General features: G+C 42.0%; 1 protein-coding gene across 1 annotated transcript in view; it reads left to right on the top strand.

Annotated features, from left to right (window-relative positions):
* atp13a1 (ATPase 13A1) overlaps positions 1-25,766 on the top strand; it is an 81,178-nt gene extending 55,412 nt beyond the window's left edge. The window contains exons 13-26 of the mRNA XM_073069174.1: positions 644-801; positions 2,815-2,990; positions 3,667-3,777; positions 6,258-6,383; positions 8,086-8,194; positions 11,821-12,017; positions 13,821-13,917; positions 14,929-15,107; positions 16,895-17,009; positions 17,566-17,762; positions 18,963-19,105; positions 21,435-21,546; positions 24,349-24,492; positions 25,501-25,766. Coding sequence (XP_072925275.1) covers positions 644-801; positions 2,815-2,990; positions 3,667-3,777; positions 6,258-6,383; positions 8,086-8,194; positions 11,821-12,017; positions 13,821-13,917; positions 14,929-15,107; positions 16,895-17,009; positions 17,566-17,762; positions 18,963-19,105; positions 21,435-21,546; positions 24,349-24,492; positions 25,501-25,611 — 1,975 coding nt within the window. The 3' untranslated portion in view covers positions 25,612-25,766. The remainder of the gene's footprint in view (positions 1-643; positions 802-2,814; positions 2,991-3,666; positions 3,778-6,257; positions 6,384-8,085; positions 8,195-11,820; positions 12,018-13,820; positions 13,918-14,928; positions 15,108-16,894; positions 17,010-17,565; positions 17,763-18,962; positions 19,106-21,434; positions 21,547-24,348; positions 24,493-25,500) is intronic.
* Positions 25,767-26,705: the final 939 nt, after the last annotated feature.

The following is a 26,705-nucleotide window of genomic DNA, read 5'->3' as shown; positions in this document are numbered from 1 at the left end:
GGTTAATTGGAATCTACTGTATTTGTCAGTATGGAGCAAAATCCTAGTTGCAGCATCTGTTCTGGAGATTCTGGTGCAGGGCTTGACCGTGGAGAAACTTCATGTTACTGATGCTCTCTGATTTTCAAACGGCTAGTGTTTATTACACAATGAAAACCCATTTCTTAAACAAGTTCTGCGCTTGTAAGAGTTGTTGTTTGAGTCATCTCAACCCACTTCTAAATGTTTATTGAAAGGCTTAATTGTTCACATGGAAAGGTAGTTTTTAAAAGTCTACAATTTGGAGAAGGAGAATTCTGATTTTAAACCTCAGCTGCCTTGCGGCCATACCCACCCATGGGAAAGGCTTCAGGAGTAAACCTTGAGGAAGAAATCCTGCATCTCTAAGGCAATTTGATGTTTAAATTTCACTCTAGCAACCTCTGACACTGGTACTGCATCAATGACATGGAGAAGGGGAGCCTGCTGCAGGACAACAGCTGGTTCTTCAAATCTTACAGAGGCGCAAACCCATGATCCCCTGGGATTGACGGCTACCTTCTACTGTCTAAAATTTGTTTAAAAATTTGGTTTGAACGTGTAGTGTGATTAATTTTGCTGCATCTAGGGAGATAATGGATTTTGTTTTTACTTCTGTTTGCAGGGAGGGAAAGGAGTTGGTCCCAGTATCTGAGATTCCCCTGCAGACGCACCGAGTGGTGGCAACATGTCATTCACTGGTACAGATGGATGATGGGACATTAGTTGGTGATCCTCTTGAAAAGGCAATGCTAACAGCAGTTGACTGGACACTCACAAAAGGTGAAAAGAGTGTTTTCTATTTCCATTAATCCAGTCTTGTAAAGATGTGCTCATCAGCATGAGTTGCCAATGCAAATACTCTCTGCAAGAACTCGATGCATACAGATTTCATTCGTGGCACTCTGATATCTTGAATTTGATTTAATAGCTGCTGCAAATTTTAATAATGGAGCCATCCTGCAGCTCTAACTCCTTGTGCTGACCAATTTTATTAAAGGGATTCTCATTCAGTCAAAGAAATTCTGAATGGTGTACTGCCATATATGCTGTGCCTTCTTACCCTGCTCCTACACTGGCCTGAGTTCAGGCTTTCTCTTCATTGCCCACTACCTTGCCCTTGGTTTTTCTTCTCCCACATGTTCCTATAATTAAAGTGTCACAAAGCAGTGTTTTCCAGGTCCTGATAAAGGCCACGAAACCATCCACATTTGCCATTTTGCTTCCTAACTTAGTGGTGTCTTTGTTTCTACTGTGACCTTTAATTAATTCTTAATTCTCCGGCATCTTGTCTACCCTCCCCAACGTAAACAGAACATGCCAAATCTTCCTGCTGGAAGTTTTAGAAAAAACATTAAAGTAAAAAGCCATGCCACCTCTTAAAGAACTAGAAGACTGCTGCAATCTCCACTCAATGAAAATTGCAGATATGTTGCAGGATGCTGCTACTTGGAGGATGCCATTCCAATCAGAAATTGATCCAGTTGGCAATTGAAGGAATACCCTGAATCAACATGCACCGCAAGTGCTGATAATGTCAGAAGATCCTGCGATATTTTGGTCATTTCTGTCCTTGCATAACTTTGAAGTGTGACTTTTGCTTCACCTAGATGTATAGTCTACATAAACACAAGCTGCTCCTTGATTTTGTAAACTTGATCAAGTGACCCATAAGCCTATGTTTGAAGTACAGTGAAGCTAATTTAATCTAATGCATTGGGCACTTTGGTACCAGACCAGTAGATCCTCAGCACCATCGGTAGTGCTCCAACTCGTATTTAACTTACTTTTTTCTTTAGATGTAACTCAGAAAAATTTTTCTAGTGAAGAGTGTGGGCATTAAGGCCCCAGTAGTTTCATTGAAGCATAACCCAAAGAGCTAGGTGAAAGGAGTGGGGCAGCATGTTTTCTAGTTGTTGGTCTCGTGCTCATCAATAGTTCCTTAAGATTTTGCCTTGCTGGGCTTATCGAAAACTGTTAGAAAATCATGTAGGTGATTTATGCTGGGTTGCTCTCATCGACATGGTTTTTTAAATTCAATTCCAGCAGCCTGTATTGGATTCCCCATGAAGTCTTCTCCGTTTAAAGAGTCATAATAAAACCTCTGATCATCCTGCCTTATTTACATCAAGTTATTGACCTGTGGTTTCCTGGTTTTGGCTTATCCTGGTTTTAAAAAAGGGAAACTCAGCTTGCTTTTCCAATTCCAGGGGAAAATCCGATGCTTAAGTTATTTGGGCATTTAGGCAAAGGGCTTTGGATGTACCTTTCCTATCTCCATGATTTTGTTTTGAACAAGTGTCGTCTTGGTCTTGGCTGGCAACCAAATATTTTGTGCTCCTTTAGCCTGACAGGTGTACAAGTAATAAAGGCTTTAGATGAGTTAATGGAGTCTCTCCATTTAACCTAAGGCCCAAGTCACAGATTTAATGGGAGCTGATGGGTAGGAAGACCTTATGTATAAAATAATTATGATCTGGAACTTTTGATAGTGACGGCAAAATCAACTAGAGCCATTAGAATAATTAACTAGGTATTTTTGTAAGCTTGGCAAAGTGAGAGGAATGTGGGTGAAGGATTCCTCCAGAAAACTAATTTGAACGACTGGGTGAAAGGTTCAGTGATTCTTTTCAAGAAATATACCTTCACCTCTGAATGTTGTTTCATTGTTGGCTGCCCAACTTTAAGCAAAGCTGCATAAACTTTCCAGTCTGTTTTCACAAGCCAATTTCAATTGTTTTTGATTATTTATGGTGTTGAATTGAACAGTTTACCACATTTTTCTTTACTCTGCAGATGAAAAGGTTTTCCCTAAAAGTATCAGATCACAAGGTCTGAAAATCCACCAGCGCTTTCATTTTGCCAGTGCACTGAAACGCATGTCAGTCCTCGGCTCCTACGAAACAATGGGTTCCACGGATCTCCAGTATTTCAGTACGGTGAAGGGAGCACCTGAGACATTGCGTAGCATGGTAAGGGACCGACTGTGGCATAGAATTGAGCATTCAACAGTGTACTAGACTTAGTAAGGGAAAGTTTATTTTCTTAAGTGAAAAGCCTTTTATTTGTGATGACAAGCAAAAGGCCATTATTACACAGTTGAAGTCACCAAGCCATTTCTGTAATGGTTAACTGTAATCCACAGCTATCTCCCACTTAATAGCAATGTGAATGGCTAAGGCAATACCAGAGAGACAAGTTGTATGTTGTGTTACGATCTGGAATTCATCAATAGGAAGGATTGTGGAAGTAGTTTAGTAGTAGCTACAGAGTTGGATGCAACTTTGAAAGGGAGAAAGGGTAGGACTGAGAACTACCCTTAGCCCGAGTCAGTGAAGTCTGTCAAACGGCAACCTCAAGCACTGTGATCCAACTGACTGCTTTCAGTGTTGCAAAGTACCACCACAGACTTAACATAGTACAGTGGATTATTGAAGGACAACGCAAGGGTTTGCCTTCAAATTACAAATTCCAAGTCACAGTTGGAACAGCAAAGTCCACTTTGTAAAGATTGATAAGGACTTCAAAGATTCATTGCTCTATGAAGGACTTGAAACAGATTTATTACTGTACGTAATACTTCACTCATCCTGCTTTTGATGTGCTGTTCTGTGGGGTTAATTGACTTTACTATATGCTATTTTCTAGTTCTCTGAGCGACCTAGTAATTATGATTATGTCCACACTGAGATGTCGCGAGAAGGAGCAAGGGTGTTGGCCTTGGGATATAAAGAGATGGGATATCTCACTCATCACCAGGTAAAAACTTCTTTGCTATTTCATACCTCGGGTAATCATGTCAAACAAATAGCAATATTACCTCATCATAAAGATGCCATTTTGCGTCAGTAACGTTTTGTATGGATAATCATTTTTCCTCAGGTAGAAGGTGAATTTTTCTGAACATGAGGATGATTGTACCATGTAATTCAATATCAGCTCACCAAAAGCAGTACTTTAAAATCCAGCTAGTGTAGTATGCAGCAGCTTGCAGTGCAGTGTAGTGTAATCAAACATTAATACTGAGCCAGCTTGGGGAGATATTGCAGGAGGCAAACTTTGGTCTAGGGGTATGTTTTCAGGTTGCTGTAAGTGGCAGAAGGGCCATATTTTAGATGCTATATGGGGGGGGGGGGGCGGGTGCTTTGGAAAACTGATTACATGGTTACCAGTGCTAGGCTGACAGAAGTGGTCTTGCTGATGGCTGCGTTGAAGGAAATTGGGGGATTGGGGGTGGTATGATGGGGCTGGAAAGGAGCCCAGCAGCTGGTGGAAGGCAGTTGTGTGAAAGGCTGCTTTAAGGTAATGTACAAGCAAGAGATCTTGTTCAACCAGCTTTAGTGGGACACAAGCAGCCATGCACGCAAATCTTTTTATCATTGGGAAAGGGTGCTTTTGTTGGGGTAGATTGATTCAGCATCATTCTACCCCACAGAAACATCCCTTCCCAAGTTTTTCCAGGGCAATAGGTTTTCATGCTAGTCACTACCCTAAATATTTATTGTCCAAGTTGTCTTTGTGTTTTATATTGTTTTTTGGGGTGTTTTTTTTTGCAGTTTCCATGTGTGTTGGGAGATTCTTTGAATGGATTTCATTGTTTTTTTTGGTTTTGTGGCTGTCTGTGGGGAAAATGAATCTCAGGATTGTATACTGCATACATACTTTGATAAATGTACTTAAACTGTGAATCTAATACTAGTCAGTGCACTAAAGCCATCTGCAAAATGCACTCAGGCCTGATGTTATGTGCCATTGATAAAATGCCCTGCTGCTTGCCAACACCCTCCAAATTCTCACCAGCATGTCCCACTGGTTTGCAGACTATTCAGATGCAGAGTTGATGCTTTGTCAGCATTTGTCTCTGAGCCAGAGACAACGCCAGAGACTTGTTACCATAGGAGTACTTTGATTAAAATACTGACCTTGCTGGTGCTTACATCCAATTTTGATGATATGAATACTAAAAATTGTAAAACTGGATGCTGATGATCTAAAATAAAAACCCAACAGGTCAGGCAGCATCTGTAGAGGGAGAGATAGTTGATGGTTTTGTCAGAACTGGAAAAGTGGAAATCAAGCCAGTAGGAGAGTATGAGAAAAATGGTTAAGAGAATTTCTCTGAAAGGGTGAGATGAGCTGTGTTGATGGTGGAGTTATGAGTGCTTTCATGTTCTTAGTTTGTGTAATGTGTTAATTGGGAGGCTATTGAATGTGTCCAGCAGGCCAAACTGAATCAGGAAAACTAAGCCAAATGACTGGGAGAAGTGGCCAGATACAGAAAGTAATCTGAAGCTGGGGGATTTGCTGGACGCCAGAAGGCTGTGCTGTGCCCAGATGGGAGATCAGCATGCATTAGGCCTCGTTATAACAGTGCAGGAGGTCATAAACAAAAATTAGAGTGAGATGGTGAATTAAAATGTTGGGAGTCAGGTTAAGGGTCACTCCTCTGGACTTGGTCAAGGTGCTCTGCAAAACAGTCACCCAGTCAGGTTTTGTTTGTCCTTTATAAAGACCTTGTGAAGACTGAATCAGTACGTGGAGATTCCGTTCAAAGAGCAGTTCTCTGAATGTTGGAGCAGCTCTGTGTTCAACTTGTTTCCATGTAAGTGGAGATTGTATCTGGCAGTGCAGCCCCTGGGGACAGCCTCTGATTGTGAAGGATGCTAGTTTGGTGTTGAGGTGATATTTAAAATGAAACTTGTGAACTAAAATGCAATTTATTTTCTGCGGCATCTGGCAGGTGAATGTAATTATACCGGCAAATGAGACATACTTCTGTATTTGAGTTCCAAAGTAGGTATGTTTGAATTGAAAGTGGTGTTGGATTATGAATGCCCATCTTAATCCAGTTATTCCCCTTCTTTCTCCTCCGTGTGAAAACTGAACATGTTAATATTCATGTGTAGAATCACAGGTCATTTAAACTGACACTTCATTCCTTCCCCAGGTGCTCTTGATGTAGTTGTTGCATAGTATTATATTTGTTTGCTCCGATATTTCTTCAGTAGTTCACACAAGACACTTTGCACTGTGCTGGGAGTCACACTGACGCCAAGAAAGAGCAGTCAGAGGCATGTACGGTCAGTGGCAGGATGCAAATATACATTCTAATGTTCCTTGACAGTTGGCAGCATTGTGCAGTTTGGAGTAATATGCATATTTGTCTGTTGTGTTGTGCTTGTCAGTTTTTGTTTGGGATCTGTCATTAATTTTGTTCCTGTCTTTTTCATGCATTCCAGGCACGAGAAATAACCCGTGAGGATTTGGAATCAAACCTGAAATTTGCTGGTTTCATTGTTGTCTCTTGTCCCCTTAAGAGTGATTCAAAAGCTGTGATTAGAGAGATCCAAAATGCATCACATCAGGTCAGTATGCAGTTACACTACACGTATTATCAATTAGTGGGTTGAGATAGGAGCCATCAACACTTTAAAAAGCCAGGCATTCTGATCTGTGTTAGAACAAGTATCATAGCAGCTGTTTAGCTCTGCTTATCAAAGTAACACTCCAACAGGAATTGTTAACAAATCCCATCACTTGCCAGCTCTTGCACCATCCCTTCATTTTTATACTGACTATATCTCAGTCCAGATGAAAGGTCTGAACCTGCAACATCGACAATTTCCCTTCAGAGATGGTGCCTGACCCACTGAGTTCCTTTAGCATTTTGTGTGTTGCTTCTGAAATGCTGAATATTTGCTTTAAATTGAATCCTCGCATTGCTTGCATCTGACATGCTATACACCTTTAATTAGATTGACTCACCTTGACTTTTCTCCCATTTGTTTATTTCTAACAAATCTTGGTTATCTTGCTGTTGTATTGTTTTAAACCCTCATTCTCAGCTCTGTGCTCCCTGCCTTGATGAGATGCCACACATGAGGCTGCTTAACAAGATAAAATCCTATGACATTACAGGAAAGATGCTGGCATGGATAAAGAAATGGCAGACAAGTGGGAGGCAGTGGGTGGGAATGAAGGAGGCCTTTTCTCGGTTGGCTGCCAATGACTAGTGATGTTCTCGGGGGTCAGTATTGGAACCACTATTCACATTGTTTGTCAGTGGTTTGTATAATGAAATTGATGGCTTTGTGGCAAAGTTTGTGGATGATATGAAGATGTGTGGAGAGGTATGTAGTGCTGAGGAAGCAATGCAATTGCAACAGGACTTAGTCCAATTAGTCAGGCCACGCTTGGAGTATTGTCAACTGTTTTAAGCCCCATATCTCAGAAAAAATGTGTTATTGAAGGCACAAACATCAGGAAATCTCCAGATGCTGGAAATTCAAGCAACACATACAAAATGCTGGTGGAACGCAGCAGGCCAGGCAGCACCTATAGGAAAAAGTACAGTCGATGTTTCGTCAGGACTCGGCCCGAAACATCGACTGTATTACATCCTATAGATGCTGCCTGGCCTGCTGCGTTCCACCAGCATTTTGTGTGTGTTATTGAAGACAGTCCAGAAGAAGTTCACAAGGGTGATTCTGGGAATGAAGGGGTTAACATAGTGTTTGACAGCTTTGGGCCTGTACTCACTGGAATTTAGGAGAATGTGGGCAATCTCATTGAAACCTACCAAATGTTGAAAGGACTCTGAGGTGGATGTGGAGAGGATGCTTCCTGTGGTGGGGGTTTCCATAACTAGAGGACAGCTTCAAAATTGAGGGGTGACCTTTTAGAATGGAGGTAAGGGGCATTTTTTTTTTTAACCAGAGAGGTGACTCTGGAGTAGTCTACCACAGACAGCAGTACAAGTCAAGTCCATTGGTATATTTAAGGCAGAAGTGATAATTTCCTGATTGGTCAGGATATCAAAGGATATGGTGAAACGGCTGGTGTATGGTGTTAAGCGGTATCCAGGATCAGCCATGATGGAGTGGTGGAGCAGACTTGATGGGCTGAATGGCCTATGTCTTATGCTGCCTTCAACACACCTGTTTGCATTCTTCCCCTCAGTCCACTACCCCTCTTGAAAAACCTTGTCTCACTTGGAAGTTCTACATTCTTTTCTCCTGGATCACACTGTCCATCTTTCACTCGTTCTATTTCTCTGGCTTTCTGCAGGTAGTTATGATCACTGGTGATAACCCACTGACAGCCTGCCACGTGGCCCGTGAGCTCCACTTCATCCAGAAAGCACACACTCTTGTCCTCCAGGCACCACATAATAAAGGTAAAGCCTTTGCCTTGCTCTTGCCTAATAATGTTTGCCTTTTCTTTAAAAGGAGCAGAGAATGGGGCTGTTTTAGTATTGTCTGTTCAAAATTAATGAGAGCATGTATATGTTTTGTGTAATGGGTAACAGATTATGTAGTTTAATCCAGAGAAATGTGAGGTAGTTTGTGATCACTAATGAAATTAGGACTTGGTGATCCTTATTTACAAGGTTTTGGGCTACAGTATTTAAAATAAACAGATCTCAGACTGATCCAAGAATGCTTGAGAGTGGCAGCAGAGGCAGTTATGGTTGGGGAAAGTTAGTTTGTCATCTGACTGTACACATATACAACCAAACAATCCCTGTGGACCACTCTGCACCCACAAAACATGTATCACACAACACAAACCAAAATATTACCATAAGTAGCTTAATAAATCAAAATGCATGTGGTGTGCAGCACAGGTAAACAATAACAATACAGAAACAAGCTCGCTGTCCTAGTGATGAGACCTTAGCGGTGGCAGGGTATTAGTCTCTCGGCCTGAGGAAAAGAGCTGGCAGTAGTCCTAGTCCTGATGCTTCAGTACCTCCTACCTGATGGCAGTGGGCCAAACAGATTGTGGGGATAGGTGTTGGGGATCCTCAACAATGCTTTGGGCTCTTGAATCTACATCCCTCCCGATAAACATCGCAGATGGGGGAGGGCGACCCCGATGATCCACAGCAATTTTTACTATCCTTTGCAGGGTCCTGCGTTCTGATACCTTGCAGCTTCTGTACCCCACAGTGATGCAGCCAGGCAAGACGTACTCAGTGGTGCGCCTATAGAAAGTTGCTAGAATGCATGCCTTAATCTTCTCAGAAAAGCTAGACCAGGGGTTCCCAACTTTTTTTATGCCATGGACCCTTACCATTAACTGAAGGGTCTCTTGACCACAGGTTGGGAACCCTGGTATGGACACTGCTATGCTGCCTTGATTAGTGAGGTGTTGTGAGTCCAGGTTGGTTATCTGCACACCATGGAACTTTGCTCTTGACTCTCCCTAGCAGAGCATTGATGTGCAATGGAGAATGGTTGACCTTTGCCTTCCTGAAGTCCACAAAATCTCTTCTGTCCACATTGAGACTGGGGTTGTTCTCACACCATTTGACGAGCCTCTCTATGCCAACTCATCATTGTTGATGAGGCCAACTACTTTAGATTCATCAGCAAATTGATGAAGTTTGGGCTGAATCTTGCAGTACAGTGTTGAGTGGGCAGTGGGCAGTGGGCAGACGACACAGCTCTAGGGGGACACCAGTGCTCAGCATGATGGAGCTTGATGTTGCTGCCAACTCTGTTTGACTGGGGTCTTTCCATCAACAAGTCTGAGATCCATTTGCAGAGAGGAGTGTTTACCCACCAGCTTCTGAGAGACAGTAATGTTAAATGTTGGTCTGAAGTCGATGAATAACATCCTGGCACAGCTCTAACCTTCAGCAGACTTTGAATCTGGTACATCTAGGTAGGGGTTCCCAAGCTTTATTTAATGCTATGGACCAAACCATTAAGCAAGAGGTCTGTGGATCCCAGAATGGGAACCCCTGATCTAAGGTTTCTGGTTTTGGAGAACTCGGTATGTTCTCAAAGGTGCATACTCATGCATACACGTTTAGAAGTTGCTGACAACTATGGCGTGCTCATTCAGATCTGACTATGATTCAGTTCACCAATTCAAAGAAGTCCAGTAAGCACTTCTCCACCTCCCTTAAGCACACTTTTGAAATCCTCACCACTGGTCCTTAGTCCTTAGATTGAAAGTAGAAATACAGCCAGGTGATCAGACTTGCTAAAATTCTGGCAAAGAAGGCACATAAGTGTCCTTGATAGTGGTGTAACAGTGATCAAGAGTATTGGTCCTCTGCTTATGCAGGTGACCTGTTGGTGATAGTTCATCAGAGACTTCAAGTTGGACTGGTTGAAGTTCCCCATGATTAGGACAGCATCAGGGTGTACTGTCTTGTGACTTATCACATAACTTTGGTGTTCAGCTCCTCCAGTGTCAGCGTGACATTTGCCGGGAGTGAAATGTACTCTACTATAAGGATGATGATGGAGATCTCCCTTAGCAGGAAGCACTAGAAACATTTGACTGCCTTATGTTCTGGATCTGGGGAGTAGAACTAACATAGAACCAACATGTCTGTGCACCACAATGCTTTAATGAAGCAAATGCTGCAGCCTCTGCCTTTACCAGATGTTACTGCTCAGGTCTGTGAGCTGAAGTGCTTTGTCTTTTTTTTTCTTAAAATTTTATTATTTTCCTTCCTGTGGATGTTATCCCGCAGCAGCTCCCTGCTGGCGACGTACTTCAGCGCAAAGGTGCTGACAATGCACTCGGACACGGTGCCTCGAGGTGCTTTGTCATGAGTGTGGAGTAACTTAGCTTGGTCAGCATGAATGAGTTGAGCAGAACAGCCTGTTTCTGTACTGTACAACTTCATCTCTGCCCCTCAGTAGTTTTAGCCAGGAAGATCAGAATTTGAAGGAGAAACAAGTGAGACTTCAACAATGATTTCCATCAGAACTTGGAAAACCATTAGGAATAGTGATATGGTTACATTGGATCAAGCAACACTGTTAGCAAAGTTTTATAGCTCTTGAGAAAGTTGCTTTAAAGCCTAAAATTTGTTGCCTTTAAGCTGTTATCCAAAATATTAATGCTTTATTAAAGGGTTTGGTGAGCATCCCCTCTACTGGTATGGTTTGGAAATGCACCTGTAAAAATTACAGCATAGACAATATAAATAATTGGCAAAATTGCATCTAGCTGTTTGTGGAGCTGTTTGATTGATCATCAGACAAGTATATTTTCTTGCAGTTTATCATAACTTATCCAAAATCTGTAGACTATCTTTTCCTGAAGTACAGACTGTATTCTGATTCAGTATTGCATCATTTCTAATGATTTTTAGCAGGCATTACCTTGGGATAATCAAGTGGTAGCCCAATTATTTATTATAATTCCTGGTTTACTCAGTGAAGTGTGTTATCACAGTGGAAGCCTGATGGGTTAGTATTGAAAGAAAGGACCAAGTTAACAACAAAACCAGTATTTGGGGTACTTCTGAAGCATGCACATTCTAATTTGCAGTGACCACTGGTAAAATTGCAATTAGTTTCAAGTCATGTCAGGCCTTGTTTAATGAAAGTTTTGTCTGGAAACCAAATGCGCTCACGCATCCCACTCATTGAGTGTTGCTGAATGGATCCTTCATTAATAGAATTGTACGGCTTCAGACAGATGGAAGGTACTGCAGGCTTCTCTTGAAAATAAGGTAATGTTTTCTAGATAATCAGTGCAGCTGAACGTTATGGAAACCAGATGCTGCCTAGTGTCAGTTCTGGCTGGCATTTAGTGGAAAACTGTGGGGGTGGGGGGAGGGTGAAATGATCATCAAGCCTACACAATCATCGTGGTATGTTGAAATACTACATTATCAGAATTAAATTAAGGGGAAGTGACTAATGCGTCAAACATAAGCATGCGTTAAACATTTGTTGGCAGAACTTCCCAGAGTGCCTTGGGTTTTGAAGTTGTGTAATGTAGATTACAGTCCATGTTTCTAAAGGCTGGTTGTTCAATATTAATCCTCAGATGCTACATGGCAATGGGAGTCCATTGATGGCACAATTATTATTCCCATGATAACACGATCCAGTGAATTAACCCAAGACTACAACTTGTGTATGACTGGAGAAGGCCTTAATTACCTAGTTACAGTGGACAAGCCATTACTGATGAAGCTTATGCCTCACATCCAGGTGTTTGCCCGGGTTGCACCGAAACAGAAGGTTAGACTTTACAATAAAACTCGTATTATCATTAAGCTTTCATAGTAGTAACACCCAAGCAATGTTCCCTCTACGGTGTTTACCACGCACGCATCTTTTGCTACTAGCGCACAAAGGAATTGCACAAATAATTTGCGTCTTAAGGATGGACTTTAGGAGCTGGGGAGCTCAGGAACCGCTGCATGTGGCTGCTGCTGAATCTGTAGTATTTCCGTTCCACTGACGTATGCAGTTAATGCATTAAATTAATGGATCGATATTTCTCATCGTGTTTATTTCACTCTCCGTAAATTTTTATTTACACTGACTTACTCTTACTCGGGACTCAACAGCAGCTTCCCCTGGTCCTAAGGTTCATCATGATGAGAATTCCTCAGTGCGTTAGTAGCAAAAGGTATGTGTGGACACCTTGGAGGTAATTCATAGAAGTGTAGAAACCAAGCCTGACACTAAGCCAAGGAGTTACTGCTACAGTAGTCCCCAGCCTTTTGGGATGAAAGCCTAGTTCGCTGAGCATGAAAAAAAAGTTCTCTTATTTGGCCTCCCTCACTCACCCCCTCTTCACCCCTGAATAAAAACCCAGTGACTTTTCTGAAGCCCTGCTTTAAAGAAGCTGGTGTTGTCTGAAGATTCTTGGGGACTGCTGGCAGCCCTGTTGCCAGAGCGACTAGCAGGTCAAATATTCTACTTTGAGCTTTATCACCAAATTAGTGGTTGTGATTAATTTGCCTATTAATCCACATGTCTTTGGAATGTGGGAAGAGCCCAGAGCACCTGAAAGAAATCCATGCAGTCATGGAAGAAAGTAAAAACTCCTTACAGATGGCGTGGAATTGAAGCTAGGTCTCTAGTGCTGTAAATGTGTTATGCTAACCGCTACACTACCATTCTGCTCTCGTCCACTTCCTAGCTAGAGGGTCTTGCATTTCAGTTGGGATGTCAGTGCATTAGTATTCAAATATAGTTGGTGTCTAACAAAACATCTTAGCTAGGTTGAGTTTATACAGGTGGTGTGTAGATAGTTCTATTTGACTCTAGGTGTGGCTACCATAGGCACTTGGCTTTAAGGAGGTAGAAGTAAGCATGGGCAGAACGATAGAGGGATTTGAGCACAATTTTTGAATCAAAGCATGGATTAACTGGGTATAGAATAGCAGTTCACAAGGTTTTCCCAGGACTACAGTCCAGACCAATTCCATGTGAGAAATCAGTTTTATTTTAACAAACCCATTTTTTTTTTATGATTTAAAAATAGATTCAGTCATCACTGCGTGTGGGCCTGTTGCAACCCTGCACTTAAAGGGTCAAGGATACAAGGAGCATCTTTATTTGCCGTATACATTTATACGTATCAGGAGTTTGCTGTGGTCAGGGTGTAACATGCAACAAAATTCAACAATTATTAAGAATACATTATATAAAGTTAGAGGTTAAAGTACAGATATGGAATAAAATGTGCATAATGCATAAATACAAGCCTGTAATTGCAATGTAAACATAAATGTTTACTGTAATGCAGTGATGGGGGCAGTAGCAGGAGGTTGGGGTGGGGGGGTGCTAACAAGAACGCTCAAGCAGATGAATTACCTGGGGGAAGAATGTTTGAGATACTGTGAAGTGCCCACAGCTTGACTTTATGAAGGTTTTAATCCCCCCTCTTGAAGGAGTTGGCTTGCTTCAACATGGTGATGGACTTTTTTCTGATGAATCTCTTGAAAGAATGTCTCCTAGTTTCAGGTACGGGTCTGTTCAGCTTTCATAGTGAGCCGTCTGTGAGTGAATGCCTTTCCCTTCTCTTTGCAGGAGTTTGTAATCACCAGTTTTAAGAGCCTGGGTTACACAACATTGATGTGCGGTGATGGAACTAATGACGTTGGAGCCTTAAAGCATGCTGATGTTGGTAAGTCTGAGGAGTTAATTCATGGTGCATGGCAAGTTGCATTGATGTATAAATCAAAATATTATCCGGTCGAAGTACTGAGTGTTGAATTCAAACACTCTCGCCAAGTTCTCTGGAAACTATACTGACTAATGCTTTTTGTCAGTTTGCCAGTCTTTCATCTTGCAGACCTCTAAATTATCCACTCCATTTATTATTTTTATTTTAATCTTAGCTGATTTTATTAATTTTTATTTCCATCAAATTAAACTTAATTTTGGTCATTTTTGGAAGGATTTTCTGCTTTTGGTTGTGTTTTGAAAATCTCCTTCCACTGTCTTCAAATATCTTCCACTGATATTGCTGCTGTGTACTTTTATGTACATTACTGTACAAAAGTTTTAGGCACATATATAGCTAGGGTGTCTAAGACTTTTGTACAGTACTGTAAATGTATTTCTTCTGGATTCCCGTAACTTCAAGCCTTTGGTTATCTGCTTTCAGTTTGGCCTCGGTATATTGGGTAACAGTCATAGGTAGTTGAGCAACCCATTCAGTTTCTCAGATGCTCAAGTTTCTGATTTATCTTCTGGGTACCTTGTACTTGTCACATGACTCCAAATTCATGCCAGACTTCATTAGGTCTATAGCAAATGTCACTTGTCATATCTGTACAACAATGGATTAAGCAGAGGAGTTATGGTTGTTCTAATAAGAATGCTCCAATTTACCCTGAATTGCCTAGAGTTTCACTAAGTCTGTATTGTCTTCCCTTTTTCTTGAGTCATCAGTATCACTGGACTGAATGTTTCTAATTTCCTTGCCTTTTGTCATGTTTACTAAGACACTATTTCTCCTCATGCTCTGATACACAGCTCAGCTGTTATCCCTGGGATCTTCAGAAATAAACTTGCAATTACCTTGTCCCATTGGTACATGCAGTCTCTTTTCCTGTCCCAGGCAACCTGGCTTCAGCCGGTCAAAACTTCTCATAGCTCAGCACTTCAGTCCTCTCTTTTGTTTTGGTTCCAGGAGTGGCCTTGCTAGCCAACACTCCCGAGCGGATTCCAGACAAGAAAAGGAAGACAAAAGATGGGATGAGCGATGGGAAGTCCTCTGCTTCTAATGCAGGCAGCAACATGAAGCTAAGCTCTCGAGCAGCAAGGCAGCGGTTCATGTCACAGCGAGAGGAGCAGCTTGCTCTGCACCGGGTAAGTAATACCGGAATGTCCCCACAAGGTAGTCTTGGTTCATTACTTCCAACACTTTCTGTAGTCCTGCCTTTTGATATATGTCAACACACTTAGTTTGATAGCTTGATTATTTTATAATTGATTCAGTTGAAAGACTTCATGTTCTAGACTAGAGTACTTTAGTATTCAATTCACTCTGCGTCAGCTTTTGTCTCTAAATGGAACTTCAGTAAATAATTACACCAATCATTTGCAGATTTTCTCATGTTTGTGACGCATCAATAAGGTTCTTTAAGTCCACGTCATAAAACTAACAAAGGAAAACAGAGTCTGTAATATGAGTCTAACTTCGTTTTTGCTTCAAGTAAAACACCAGCATATGATGTGGTAGTGTGATAATGTATGCTGTTCATGTACTTCATACCTATGAATTATTTAGGCAACAAAGAATGCTTAATTAAACAATTACAATGTTACTGAAATATTAATGATATTTAGTATACAATACATACTTGGGTGGTTTCTATAGTTTTCTTTCATGTGCTATTGAACACTCTTTCAACTTGTATCTATTGTTTCAGCTCTCTAATCTGACACCTTAGGGCAGATCAGACCAGCACACCCCATAGTCAAGATATTAGTCAGTCGTCTGGATAATTTCAAAAGCTTAACAAAGGAAGAAAAATATTTTAAGGATAAACTTTGTCACTCGTACATCAAGACACAAGTCAGTGCTATTTCTGTCAAATCAAAATAGCAAGAATTATGCTAGGCAGTCACCAAGTGCCAACACAGCATACCCACAATTCACAAAACCTAACTGTACGCCTTTTGGAATGTGGGAGGAAACTGGAAAACCTGGAGGAAACCCAAGTTCACGGGGAGAACATACAAACTGACAGCGGCTGGAATTGAACCCCGATCTTGTAGCTGGCACTGTAATTGCAATACGCTAACCTCTATACTACCATGCTGATCCGTACATTGTTTATTCATGTAATTTTGAGAATAGTGCAAGTTCTGCTTGGCTAATGTATGTCAGCAGCATGGGAGCTTGTCTTGAAATTTTAACTTTCCAAGAAAGCCTTTGGGTGTTGTAGTCATACAGCATGGAGACAGGATCTTAGTCCCAACTTGTTATGCTGATTTTGTTTTCAGCATAAAGCCAAGATATAAACACTTTTGTCCTTAGTTTACTCCCAAAGCAGTTACTAATTAGAGCATTGAGTTATTGAACTCCCCTAAATACCTGTCCAGCTAAATATCTGATCCAGTGCCCATTTCTTCCATTAACAATCGTGTACAACCGGTGGCTGATTATATACAACCAGGACAAGTCTTGTTCTGATGAGATTGAAAGCTCAGTCAACAAGATTGGAATAGGAATGGAGTGAAGGGAAGGGAGGAGTGGTTCACACCATGTAAAGTGGAACAAGGTCAAGAATGCAGTGAAAAACATTAAGGATAAGCACTTAGAGGGTAGAGGGCAGACATCCTGAGATGTTGGACATAGCAAGGATTAGGCATTGAGAATAAAAAGCGACTGTGGATTGGAGATAGCTGTGATAAGTTGTATGTGGAGCTCATAGCAGGTATTAAATTGCATTCATTTCCCTCCAGGTTATCTCAGCATTACGGCCACTAGGCTGAGGTTGGAGAGCGATGTAATAAATGATGGGGTTGGAGGCTCTGGTTGTGTCTCTGCCTGTGGGTCCATTGCTGGGAATAATCCAGAGTCCATGTTTATATGTGCAGTCCATATTTCCATTGCCATCTCTCTATCCACCTTTCCCATTTTTGTGTAGGAGCGTCTTAACCAGGTGCTGAAAGATCTAGAGGATGACCAGATGCCTATAATTAAACTGGGAGATGCCAGCATTGCGGCACCATTTACTTCCAAGCTGTCATCCATTATGTGCAGTGAGTATTCTTGTATGATCCCTCACCCTGACTTCAGTAATGACCAGAAACGCATTGTCTTCTGTTGAGGTCTGCTGTGAGGTACTCTACCTGGTTCTACTCATCTGACTTCCTTGCCTGTACTTTGCATTGTGGAAGTTGGAGGAGAGCTGGACATCAGACATGACATTTTTCTCTTACTCTGGACTCAGTGTGACTTGGTTTGTTTTATTCTCCTGGCTTTAATTATAAAACTTAATGTTCTTAAAGCAAGTTTAATATTTTAAAATCATTTTGCCTGTTTTTACAAGTCATTAATCACAGGCTGCAGTAATCAGTATCTTAGTTCACTTCTGACATGTATGTGCAGGCACACATTCTAGGCTAACGTAAAAGTAAATGTTTTATACTTTGTTTTGTCTTCCCCAGCAACCATGTGAGATAGCTGATTTTGTACACCCCCCACCCCCCCCAAAAAAAAACACCAATAAGGTCAGGAATTCTCCTTGAGTGAGTTGTGGGCACAAACTGCATTTAATATTTTTGGTGTTCTCTTTCCCCCACTGTGTCTCTGCAGTATGCCATGTAATAAAGCAGGGGCGGTGCACATTGGTGACCACACTGCAGATGTTTAAGATTCTGGCCTTGAACGCCCTGATCCTCGCTTATAGTCAGAGCGTACTGTACCTGGAAGGGGTTAAATTCAGTGACTTTCAGGCCACACTCCAAGGACTCCTTTTGGCTGGTTGTTTCCTCTTCATCTCCAGATCCAAGGTAAAGTAAGCTGTGGTTCATGTGCCAATTGACTTGCCCTGATACAATGCTTCATGTATTTGTAATTTCTGTTTACTTAAAGCATCCAGAAGCATTTCTTAAATGTTTTTTAATTTGGTTCTCGGTGTAAGTGCTACTGGATGCCCATCCCTGGTACCCCCTGAACTGCTGACTTTTTGAACTATTTCAGATCACATTTTAACAGTCAGTCAGGTTGCTATTGGTCTGTAGTCACAAGTGCCAGACGAGGGCTATTTCCTGCCCTGAGAATGCTCAGTGAACCAGACTGATTTTTATGGGAATCAGTTAATTTTCTCACTGTTACTAAGATGAGTTGCTTTTTGTTTTGATTCCAGATTATTAGGTGAATTTGATCTCCAGCTATCATGTTGGAGTATGAACTGATAGTCCAGGCCTGTGGGCTAACTAGGTATAGGGAAGTTGTTGTCATTTTAGCCTTGTCTAATTTTAGACTATTGTGAAGGGAATGATTCATTTGTCCCTTGGTAACAGCTGACCTCCGTGACAATGAGCTGAGGATTCGTTTGGAATCTGCAGTAGGAACCCAAGGGCAGTTGGCATTTTCTGAACTGCTTAATAGTTAACATGGGAAGGTTTTATGAAAACTCTCTTCCTCATTGTTGCTGGAAAACATTAGGGTGGTGCCATACAGGTTTGGTTGGTAGGCGACAAATCTACTGGGGCTATGTGAACACGTGAGAGGGAATGGGATTTCTGAGGTCAGGTGGACTTGATGCACCAAATGACTTCCTGCATTGTAATTTTAAAAAAGGGAGGCATAGAGGATTGTACGGTGTGGATACTGACCATTTGGACCAACTTGTCCAGGCGACCAGAGGGCACGCTTGCATACTAACAGTATGGTCCATAACCCTCCAACGCTCGACTGATTCAAGTGTTCCTGAGACACTTTAATGCTACCAGTGACCCAGAGTCAACTAGACCTGGATTATTTAGCCATTCCAGTTTTGGGTTCAACTGACCTAGGATTTGTTTGTGGGTGTTGCGGTGGGGTCATGAGGGACTTGCCTGAGCCAGGCTTCCTGACTTAATGTCAAGTAATCTGATAAACTGCGGGGTGTATGTGAGATGTACGGATTGGCTGCAGGGTGAAGTACACTGGGAGATGTGATGCACAGGCAGTTCAGTATAATTTGCGCTTTTCCTGATTTCCTGCAGCCACTGAAGTCCCTGTCCAAGGTACGTCCGTTGCCAAACATATTCAACTTGTACACTATCCTCACGGTCCTGCTGCAGTTTACAGTCCACTTCATCAGCTTAGTATTTTTGTATAGGACGGCACAAGAACATTCCTCCTTCAGGTGAGGCCCTCTTCTCTTTCACCTCTGACTTGTTAATTCTAGATAGTACCGAGAATAGGAAGGAGCTTGTGTAAGGATTGCACGTACGCTTTCCCTTGTGTGAGTTTGTCAATTTCTATAGCTGTATTCAGTTTGTCTATTGAGGCTTCAAAGTTTGGATGTGTGTCTATGTAATTAGATAAGTAGTGGAAAAATGGTGAGTTGGTGTTCATGGTACATTTATTTCAAAGTATGTACTGTATGGAAAATACAATCTTGCGATTCATCTTCTTGCAGGCAGCCACAAAATAAAGAAACACAATAGAATCTGTTTAAAGATAAACCCACGCACAGCAAGACCATCAAACATCCAATGAGTGTGTGGGGGGGGGGGGGGGAACAAATCGTGCAAACATTTGTTTTAAAAAGTAAACAAATAACATTAACCACAGTGTGTCCTCATAGCCATGGAGCTGCTGAGGCAATCAAATTGCGCAAGTAGTTAAAAAAAAGTAAACAGAAACACTTCCCGAGCCCAGTGGTGTGAGACTCAAGACTCCTGCACCTTCCACCCACTGGCAGCAGTGAGAAGAGACCGGTCAAATCCGCCTGTTCATTTTCAGCTCTCGTTCTCAACGATTTTAATCTTGCTTTATGTTTTAATCGTCACGGAGTAATGGAGCTGACTGTGGGTTTGTGTTCCACCATTAGGTACTGAACTCTGCACTCTCTGCTCTCATCCATGCTGAATTCCCCAGCAGATTGCAAAAGCACCAGACCATTTAGTCGGCTCAAAAAATACATCTTTAAAGGGGAAATTGCAGGCTGCAATCGATCGCAGTTCGGAAGTATATTCAGAAGAGGAGTATCTGGTTGTCTTGTGAGTTGTTTGCAGGATGTCGCCATTGGTTGCTGGTGCCATCTTGCTTGCTGCCTTCACAAGTTGATGGGGTGCAGAGCTGGACTGAAAGGTGGCAGATGGAGTTCAGTTTGGAAAAGAGAAGTAATGCACTTTGGAAGGTTGAACTTGGCGAGGTAGAAGGTTAGTGGCAGATTCTCAGCATTGTGGAAGAACAGGAATCTTGGGGTCTACATTCATACATCCAAGTTAATGTGCATAGGGTGGTTAAGAAGTCGTATGGTGTGTTGGCTTGTTTTTTTTGGAAAATTGCATTTAGTACCATGAGGTAATGTGTAGCACTGTAAAATTCTGGTTAGACTGCACTTGTATTGTGTTCAATTCTGGTTGCCTCATTACAGGAAAGGTATGGAAACTTCAGAGAGGGTACAGAGGAGATTTACCAGGATGCTGCCTGGATTAGAGAGCACATTTTATGAATGAAGTTTGAGAGAGCTAGGGCTTTTCTCTTTGGAATGAAGGAGGAAATGAGACTTGGTATTAGTGTATAAGATTGATAATAAACATAGTGGACAACCAGTGTTCCTCTCGCTCACCCCCTCCCCCCTCCCCCCAGGAAGGAATAGCTCTTATGAGAAGGGCACTCTTTAAGGAGACTGAAGGAATGGTGTAGAGGCAGATATTTTGGGAACATTTGAGAAGCTCTTGGGCAAATGGATGAAGGAAAAATGGGGGGGGGGCGAATTTTGGAGAAGCAGTGATTGGTTAAAAGATCAGCACCATGTGGGTTTGAATTGCCTGTACTGTGCTGTACTGTTCTAAGTTCCGATTGTTCTAGTTGGCTTTAGCCAGTGATACTTCACTGTGTGACAAATTTCACTGAAATCTGCTGGTCTGCATTGAGTTTGTCCCTGATGTGTGTGAGATCTCTAATGTTTTACACAATCATCCCTTAGTGGTCAGAAAATCATGGTAATTAAATTATAATTAAATGACACCTATTTTTGAATGACATTACCACAATCAGATTTTTTGCCAGTAACATCCTGCAAGTTGTTGTTGATCAGAAGTTGAACCAGACAGGCCAGAAAAAATTGCGCTGAGGCTCCTGTAGTGATCAACTCATTTGCTAAGTATCTGCAAGTCAGTGGTAAACTGCACAGGTACAATATTATCTTCCTGGATAGGTTGTTACATAGCCATTTCAGTGAAATGCAATAAGACATTTACCATTATGGTTCCCTATCATAGCAGCTTCCAGGGACTTGGGTGGATGTTAGAGGTGATGTTGCCATGTCTGTAGCTCAGGTTAATCAGCTGAAAGGGTTGTATCTCAGCAGTATCTCTTACTGGTGAAGGTGTGTTATGCGTATTTATTCTTAGTACCAGATACCTGACAGATTGTCCAGGACAGGGTTTTATGGAAGCTGAGGGTCAGAAGTCCTTGTGTTTTATTTAACTCAACTTGGTTTTGTCGTTTGCCTTTTCCAGGACAGATGAATTTGTGGATCTAGACAAAGAATTTGAGCCGAGCCTCGTGAACAGTACTGTCTACATAATGTCCATGGCCATGCAGATGGCCACTTTTGCCATTAATTATAAGGTAGGAGGAACAGTCAGTAACCTAATTGTGGGTCAGGGTTGTCCATCACACCACATAGGGTGTTGTACTGAGTCTGTTGTTAAACTGTCATTTGAGGGCAGTGCTCTGGTGACAGAGGGCCATATCATCATGGATGTTAATTCAGCCATAAAAATTAAACACAGGAAACAGGCTCTTTGGCCCACCTTTGTACTGACCAAGCAGCCAATCTAAATGACATCTGCCTGCACATGATCAGTTACCCTCTATTCCCTGTCTATCAAATATCTTTAAAATGCTGCCGTTGTATCTGCTTCTACCACCTTCCCCAGAAGCATATTCCAGGCACCTACGATTCTTTGCTGTGTAAATTAGACATCCACAGCGAGCTGTGTTTTAATTTCCCATTTCTCACCTTAAACATATACTCTCCTGTATTTGAAATTTCTGCTGCCTGATAAAGGGATCCTGTTTACCCTGTCTATGCCTCTTATAATTTTATATATTTTTATCAAGTACCTCAAACCCTCTAACACTCTGGAGTAGAAGTTCCCTATGTTTTTTATGCCATGAGCCCCTACCCATTAGCCAAGGGGTCCATGAATCCCAGTTTGGGAACTCTTGCTCTAGAGAAAACAATTTGTTTGTTCAACAGCTCCTTGGAGCTGGTACTCACTAGTTAAGGCAACATCATGGTGAATCTCTTCTGCACTCTCTCTAAAGCCTCCACTCCTTCCTTTAGTATGGAGCTAGAATTGCACGCAATACGCCAAGGGTGCCATCTGTACTGCTGCAGCATGACTTTTACACTCTGTGCCCCAAGTATATATGCCACACACCACCTTTACCACCCTATCCACTTGTGGCATCTCTTTCTATGGACTGGGATCCCAAGTTATCTCTGCATATCAGTGTTCCTTCCTGTAGGTTCTGCCATTTACTCTATCTCATTTGTATTTGACCTCTAAAATGCAAAACTTCATGAACTCTGTTTGCCACTACTTCACTCAAATTTATATCCTGCCAAATCCTTCCTCAATATCCACAAATCCATCAATTTCTGTGTCATCTGTAAACTTGCTAATCAGACTAATACATTTTCATGAAGATCATCTCAAACGAGTCCTAGCGTTGATCCTTGTGAAACACCACTATTACAGACTTTGCAGTCAGACAAATTCTCCTCCACCATTACCATATCTGTTAAGATCAAGCCAATTTTTATTGATTAACCATCTCACTGTGGATTGCCACTTAATCTTGTGGCCCAGCTTACCATGAGGGACTTTTCCAAATGTTTTACTGTAGTCCTTGTAACAGCCACTGCCCTAACCTCCAATTATCTTCATTCCTTTCTTAGGAAAAACTCCCAAGCTTATGAGATGGGACCTCCCATGCAATGGCAGCTGTTTCATTAATTAGTTTATTAATTATGGGGCATCAGGGTAGCATAGTGGCTAGTGCAACACTTTTACGGTGCCAATGACCCAAGTTCAATTTCTGCTGCTGTCCTGTAAGGTGTTTGTACGTTCTCCCCGTGACTGCATGGATTTCCACCCACATTCCAAATACTTAGGGTAGTAGGTTAATTGGTCACATTTAATTAGTAAGACCATAAGACACAGGAGCAAAATTAGGCCATTTGGCCCATTGAGTCTGCTCTGCCATTTCATCATGGCTGATCCATTTCCCTCTCAACCCCATTCTTCTGCTTTCTCTCCATAAACTTTCATACCCTGACTATCACCGCTGTCTTAAATGCACCCAGTGAGTGACCTACCTCTACAGCCGCTCGTGGCAATAAATTCGACAGATTCTAAAGAAATTCCTCCTCATCTGCTTTAAATGGGTGTCTCACTATTTTGAGGTTGTGCGCTCTGTTCTAGACTCCCTCACCAAAGGAAGCATCCTCTTCACATCCACTGTATCTAGGCTTTTCAACATTTGATAGGTTTCAATAAGATCACCCCTCATTCTTCTAAATTCCAATGAGTACAGGCCAAGAGCCATCAAACATTCTTCAATGCTAACTTTTATTCCTGGAATCATTCTTGTGAACCTCCTCTGAAACCTCTCCAAAGTCAGCATATACTTTCTTAAATAAGGGCCAGAGCTGTTCAGTACTCCAAGTGAGATCTCCCTCACTTATATAGCCACAGCATTACATTCTTGTTTTTATATTCTAGTCCTCTTTGAAATGAATGCTAACATTGCATTTGCCTTCCTTACCACCGACTCAACCTGCAAGTTAACCTTTAGGCAATCCTGCCTGAGGGCTCTCAAATCCCATTGCACTTTGCATGCTTGACTTTCTGTTTAGAAAATAACCTATGCTTTTATTCCTTTGGTAGGTTAATTGGTGGAGGCTTGTTGGGCTGGAAGGGTCTCTTACCGTGCTGTTTCTCTAAAAATAAAGCGTGCTTTTCTGAATACATACAAGTAAATCCTATGCCTAAAAATCAAGTTTCCTTGCTACTGAAGTAAAGATCACTGGCCTATGTTTTGTTTTTACTAGTTTCCCTTAAATAAGAAATAATGTTTGCTACTGTCCAGTTTTCTGTGACCTCGCTTATGACTAAAGATACTAAAACCTGAAGGTCCCAGCAATTGTATCACCTCCGTTGGTATCATAGGGTAAATCTGAAAGGGCGTTAAGGACTTGTCCACTTTAACATTTATCAATACACGCACCTCCTTATCAACACGCCCCTCCCTAATCTCACCACTTTAGTGAGACCTGGTTTATCATCGTCCTCTGTAACATTTGGGAATGAGGTCTGTTGTGATTTCTCACTGGCTAAGTGAGATGTGTATCATTTTCAGGGTCACCCGTTCATGGAGAGCCTGAGGGAGAACAAGCCTTTGCTGTGGAGTATAATTATCTCCGGCCTTGCCATTGTGGGCCTGCTCACCGGCTCCTCACCAGAGTTCAACCAGCAGTTCGGGCTGGTCGAGATCCCAACAGAGGTATGAATGCTAAATTAATCACGCTCAGTGTCTCCCTTGTAAGGTCCATTACACCTTGAATGCAAATCATAGACGTTCATGTGTTACTGGCCTTTATGGCTGTGAAAAATCTGTATGTTCTTGGAGGAAGAGCAATGGACATTAGGTTAGAATTTCATTTACCCCATTTATGGGGATGAAAATGATCAGTGATCTTGTGAAGTCAAAAGTACCTGAAGAGGGAGTGGATTGGTCACAGACAACGTGCATTGTGAAAGAGCTAAAAGCAGATCAGTGCAGGCCTTGTCTGAGTGTGAGAAATCAAGTGGAGACGAATTCAAACAAAATCTGAGGTGAGCTGTTAAATGGGAGTGGCATTGCAATGTCAGAAAGAGGAGCTCATGAATGAGGGATAGGAATGAGAATCATTTACCCAGAGGATTTCACCTTTTTAAGCTATTGAAGCAGGGGCTAAATTTGATGCAAATGATCAATATTTAAAAGTAGAAAATATGATTTAACTGCTGAAACCACCTCATTTGACAGTTATATTTAACACTGCAGCTAGTGAGAGGGTATGTGAAGCCTATGTGCCTGGTCCCCTTTCTGACTTTCCAATGCTTATTCCCTCCTGCTCAGCACCAGTCTCCCCATTTCCTTCAGTACAGAATTCACAGCAGTTGTGCAGTACATGCTTCAGGCAGCAATCAGTAGGAGCTCAGCACTGCACTGACCCTGCACCATCTGTGACTGGACTTGTCCTGTCAGCAGGTTAGAGATGACAGTGGCCCTGTTGTGTGTAGCTGTTTGTTTTTAAAAGGAAAGTAAACTGAGCAATGACATTCATTGCTTTAAAATAACCCGTGACTAAATGTCTTATGAAAATAGCTACTGCAAAAGATTAGAGGGAGGAGTGGGAGTAGTAATCTGTAAAGCTGCAGACATTCTTGGCTATTACCTAGGGGTTATGAGTGGATGGGGGAGAGATTTTCAAATGTACATAAGCCCAATTCTGGTTTCTTTATCCAGCTGAAGGTGGTGATTGCGGGAGTCCTGGTGGCTGACTTCCTGACGGCACTTGTGATAGACCGGACACTGCAGGCATTGCTGGGCAGCAGCAGATTCCGTGTGCCTTCCTGATACCTGAGCTCACAGAGACCTGGGCATTAAGCCACTCCACAGGTGGACTTTTAACACACCAATGGTTTTCTTAGATGGCTTTTGATACAAAGACTGGTATTTTCATACCTAAACAAAAACAATTTGGTGAGGAAACAATAAATCCGTGTACCATCTGAGAGTGTTTGTGAATTCTGAGCCACTCAGTTCTTCATCTCTTACAAACTGGAATGTGAAATATTCATTAATGCTGCTAGGCTTTTGTTTTATCACCTCCATGGTAAATATTCTGAATGCATTTCATTAATCTAAAGTGGAAGGTTTTCCTGGTCATTATCTGCGGTCAAACACAGCTGCTGAGGCCTGGGTATTCAACGAGGTGGGGAATATGGATTCACTCTCATTGTGTCCCTCTATTCTGGGCCTCTTATCCATCTGCTCCGTTCTGTGCTCCCTGCTGAAGGCTGAATCTTCAGTCACCAGACTTGCCCTAACCAGGGGGAGCATATTCCTTTTTTAAAAAAACATATCTGTCTGGATGAGTATCAAATCTTGTCTGATCACACACCTTTAAAGCATTTTGGTATGTTTTGCAATATCTTACAGCAGCAGTGTGAAGTGAGATGTCTGCTGTTCCCTGGTATATTCCCAGCATAAACCTGGACCCTGCTGTCTCTGGCTACTTCATAAGATGGCAATGCACAGAGATGCAGTAGTTACTCCAGCTCATGATACTGGTGCTATCTTTAAATTAGTGTTTCAAATTTTCTGGTCAGGGATTTCAGTTATCTGAAGCTCTTCTAAGTACAGTGCCACTGAACTCTTAGACAAAACTACATTTAATCCAGCAGCAGCAGAGTTAATAGTGGTGCTTAACAGACTAGGGGTTCTGAGGATACCAGACCCAGCGACAGTGACCTTGCCTTGGCAACTTAGCCAAGGAAGCGGCAGACGCAGGTGATGTGAGAGGAAGCAGAAACATGGCAAGAGAGCTGGGGTGCTAGCAAACAGGAACTCCCTGGCAGGAAAATCCAATGGAGGTGGACTCTGTGTACCTTGCCAAAGGTTGGTGCACAGAGTCCTCTGCAGTTAGCAGTCACTGCTCTGGGAAAATT

The sequence above is a fragment of the Hemitrygon akajei genome, chromosome 16 (genome assembly GCF_048418815.1).
Source record: "Hemitrygon akajei chromosome 16, sHemAka1.3, whole genome shotgun sequence".
NCBI classification, from domain to species: Eukaryota; Metazoa; Chordata; class Chondrichthyes; order Myliobatiformes; family Dasyatidae; genus Hemitrygon; species Hemitrygon akajei.
The sequence above is the reverse complement of the archived record's forward strand: the minus strand, read 5'-3'. Positions and strand labels throughout refer to the sequence as shown.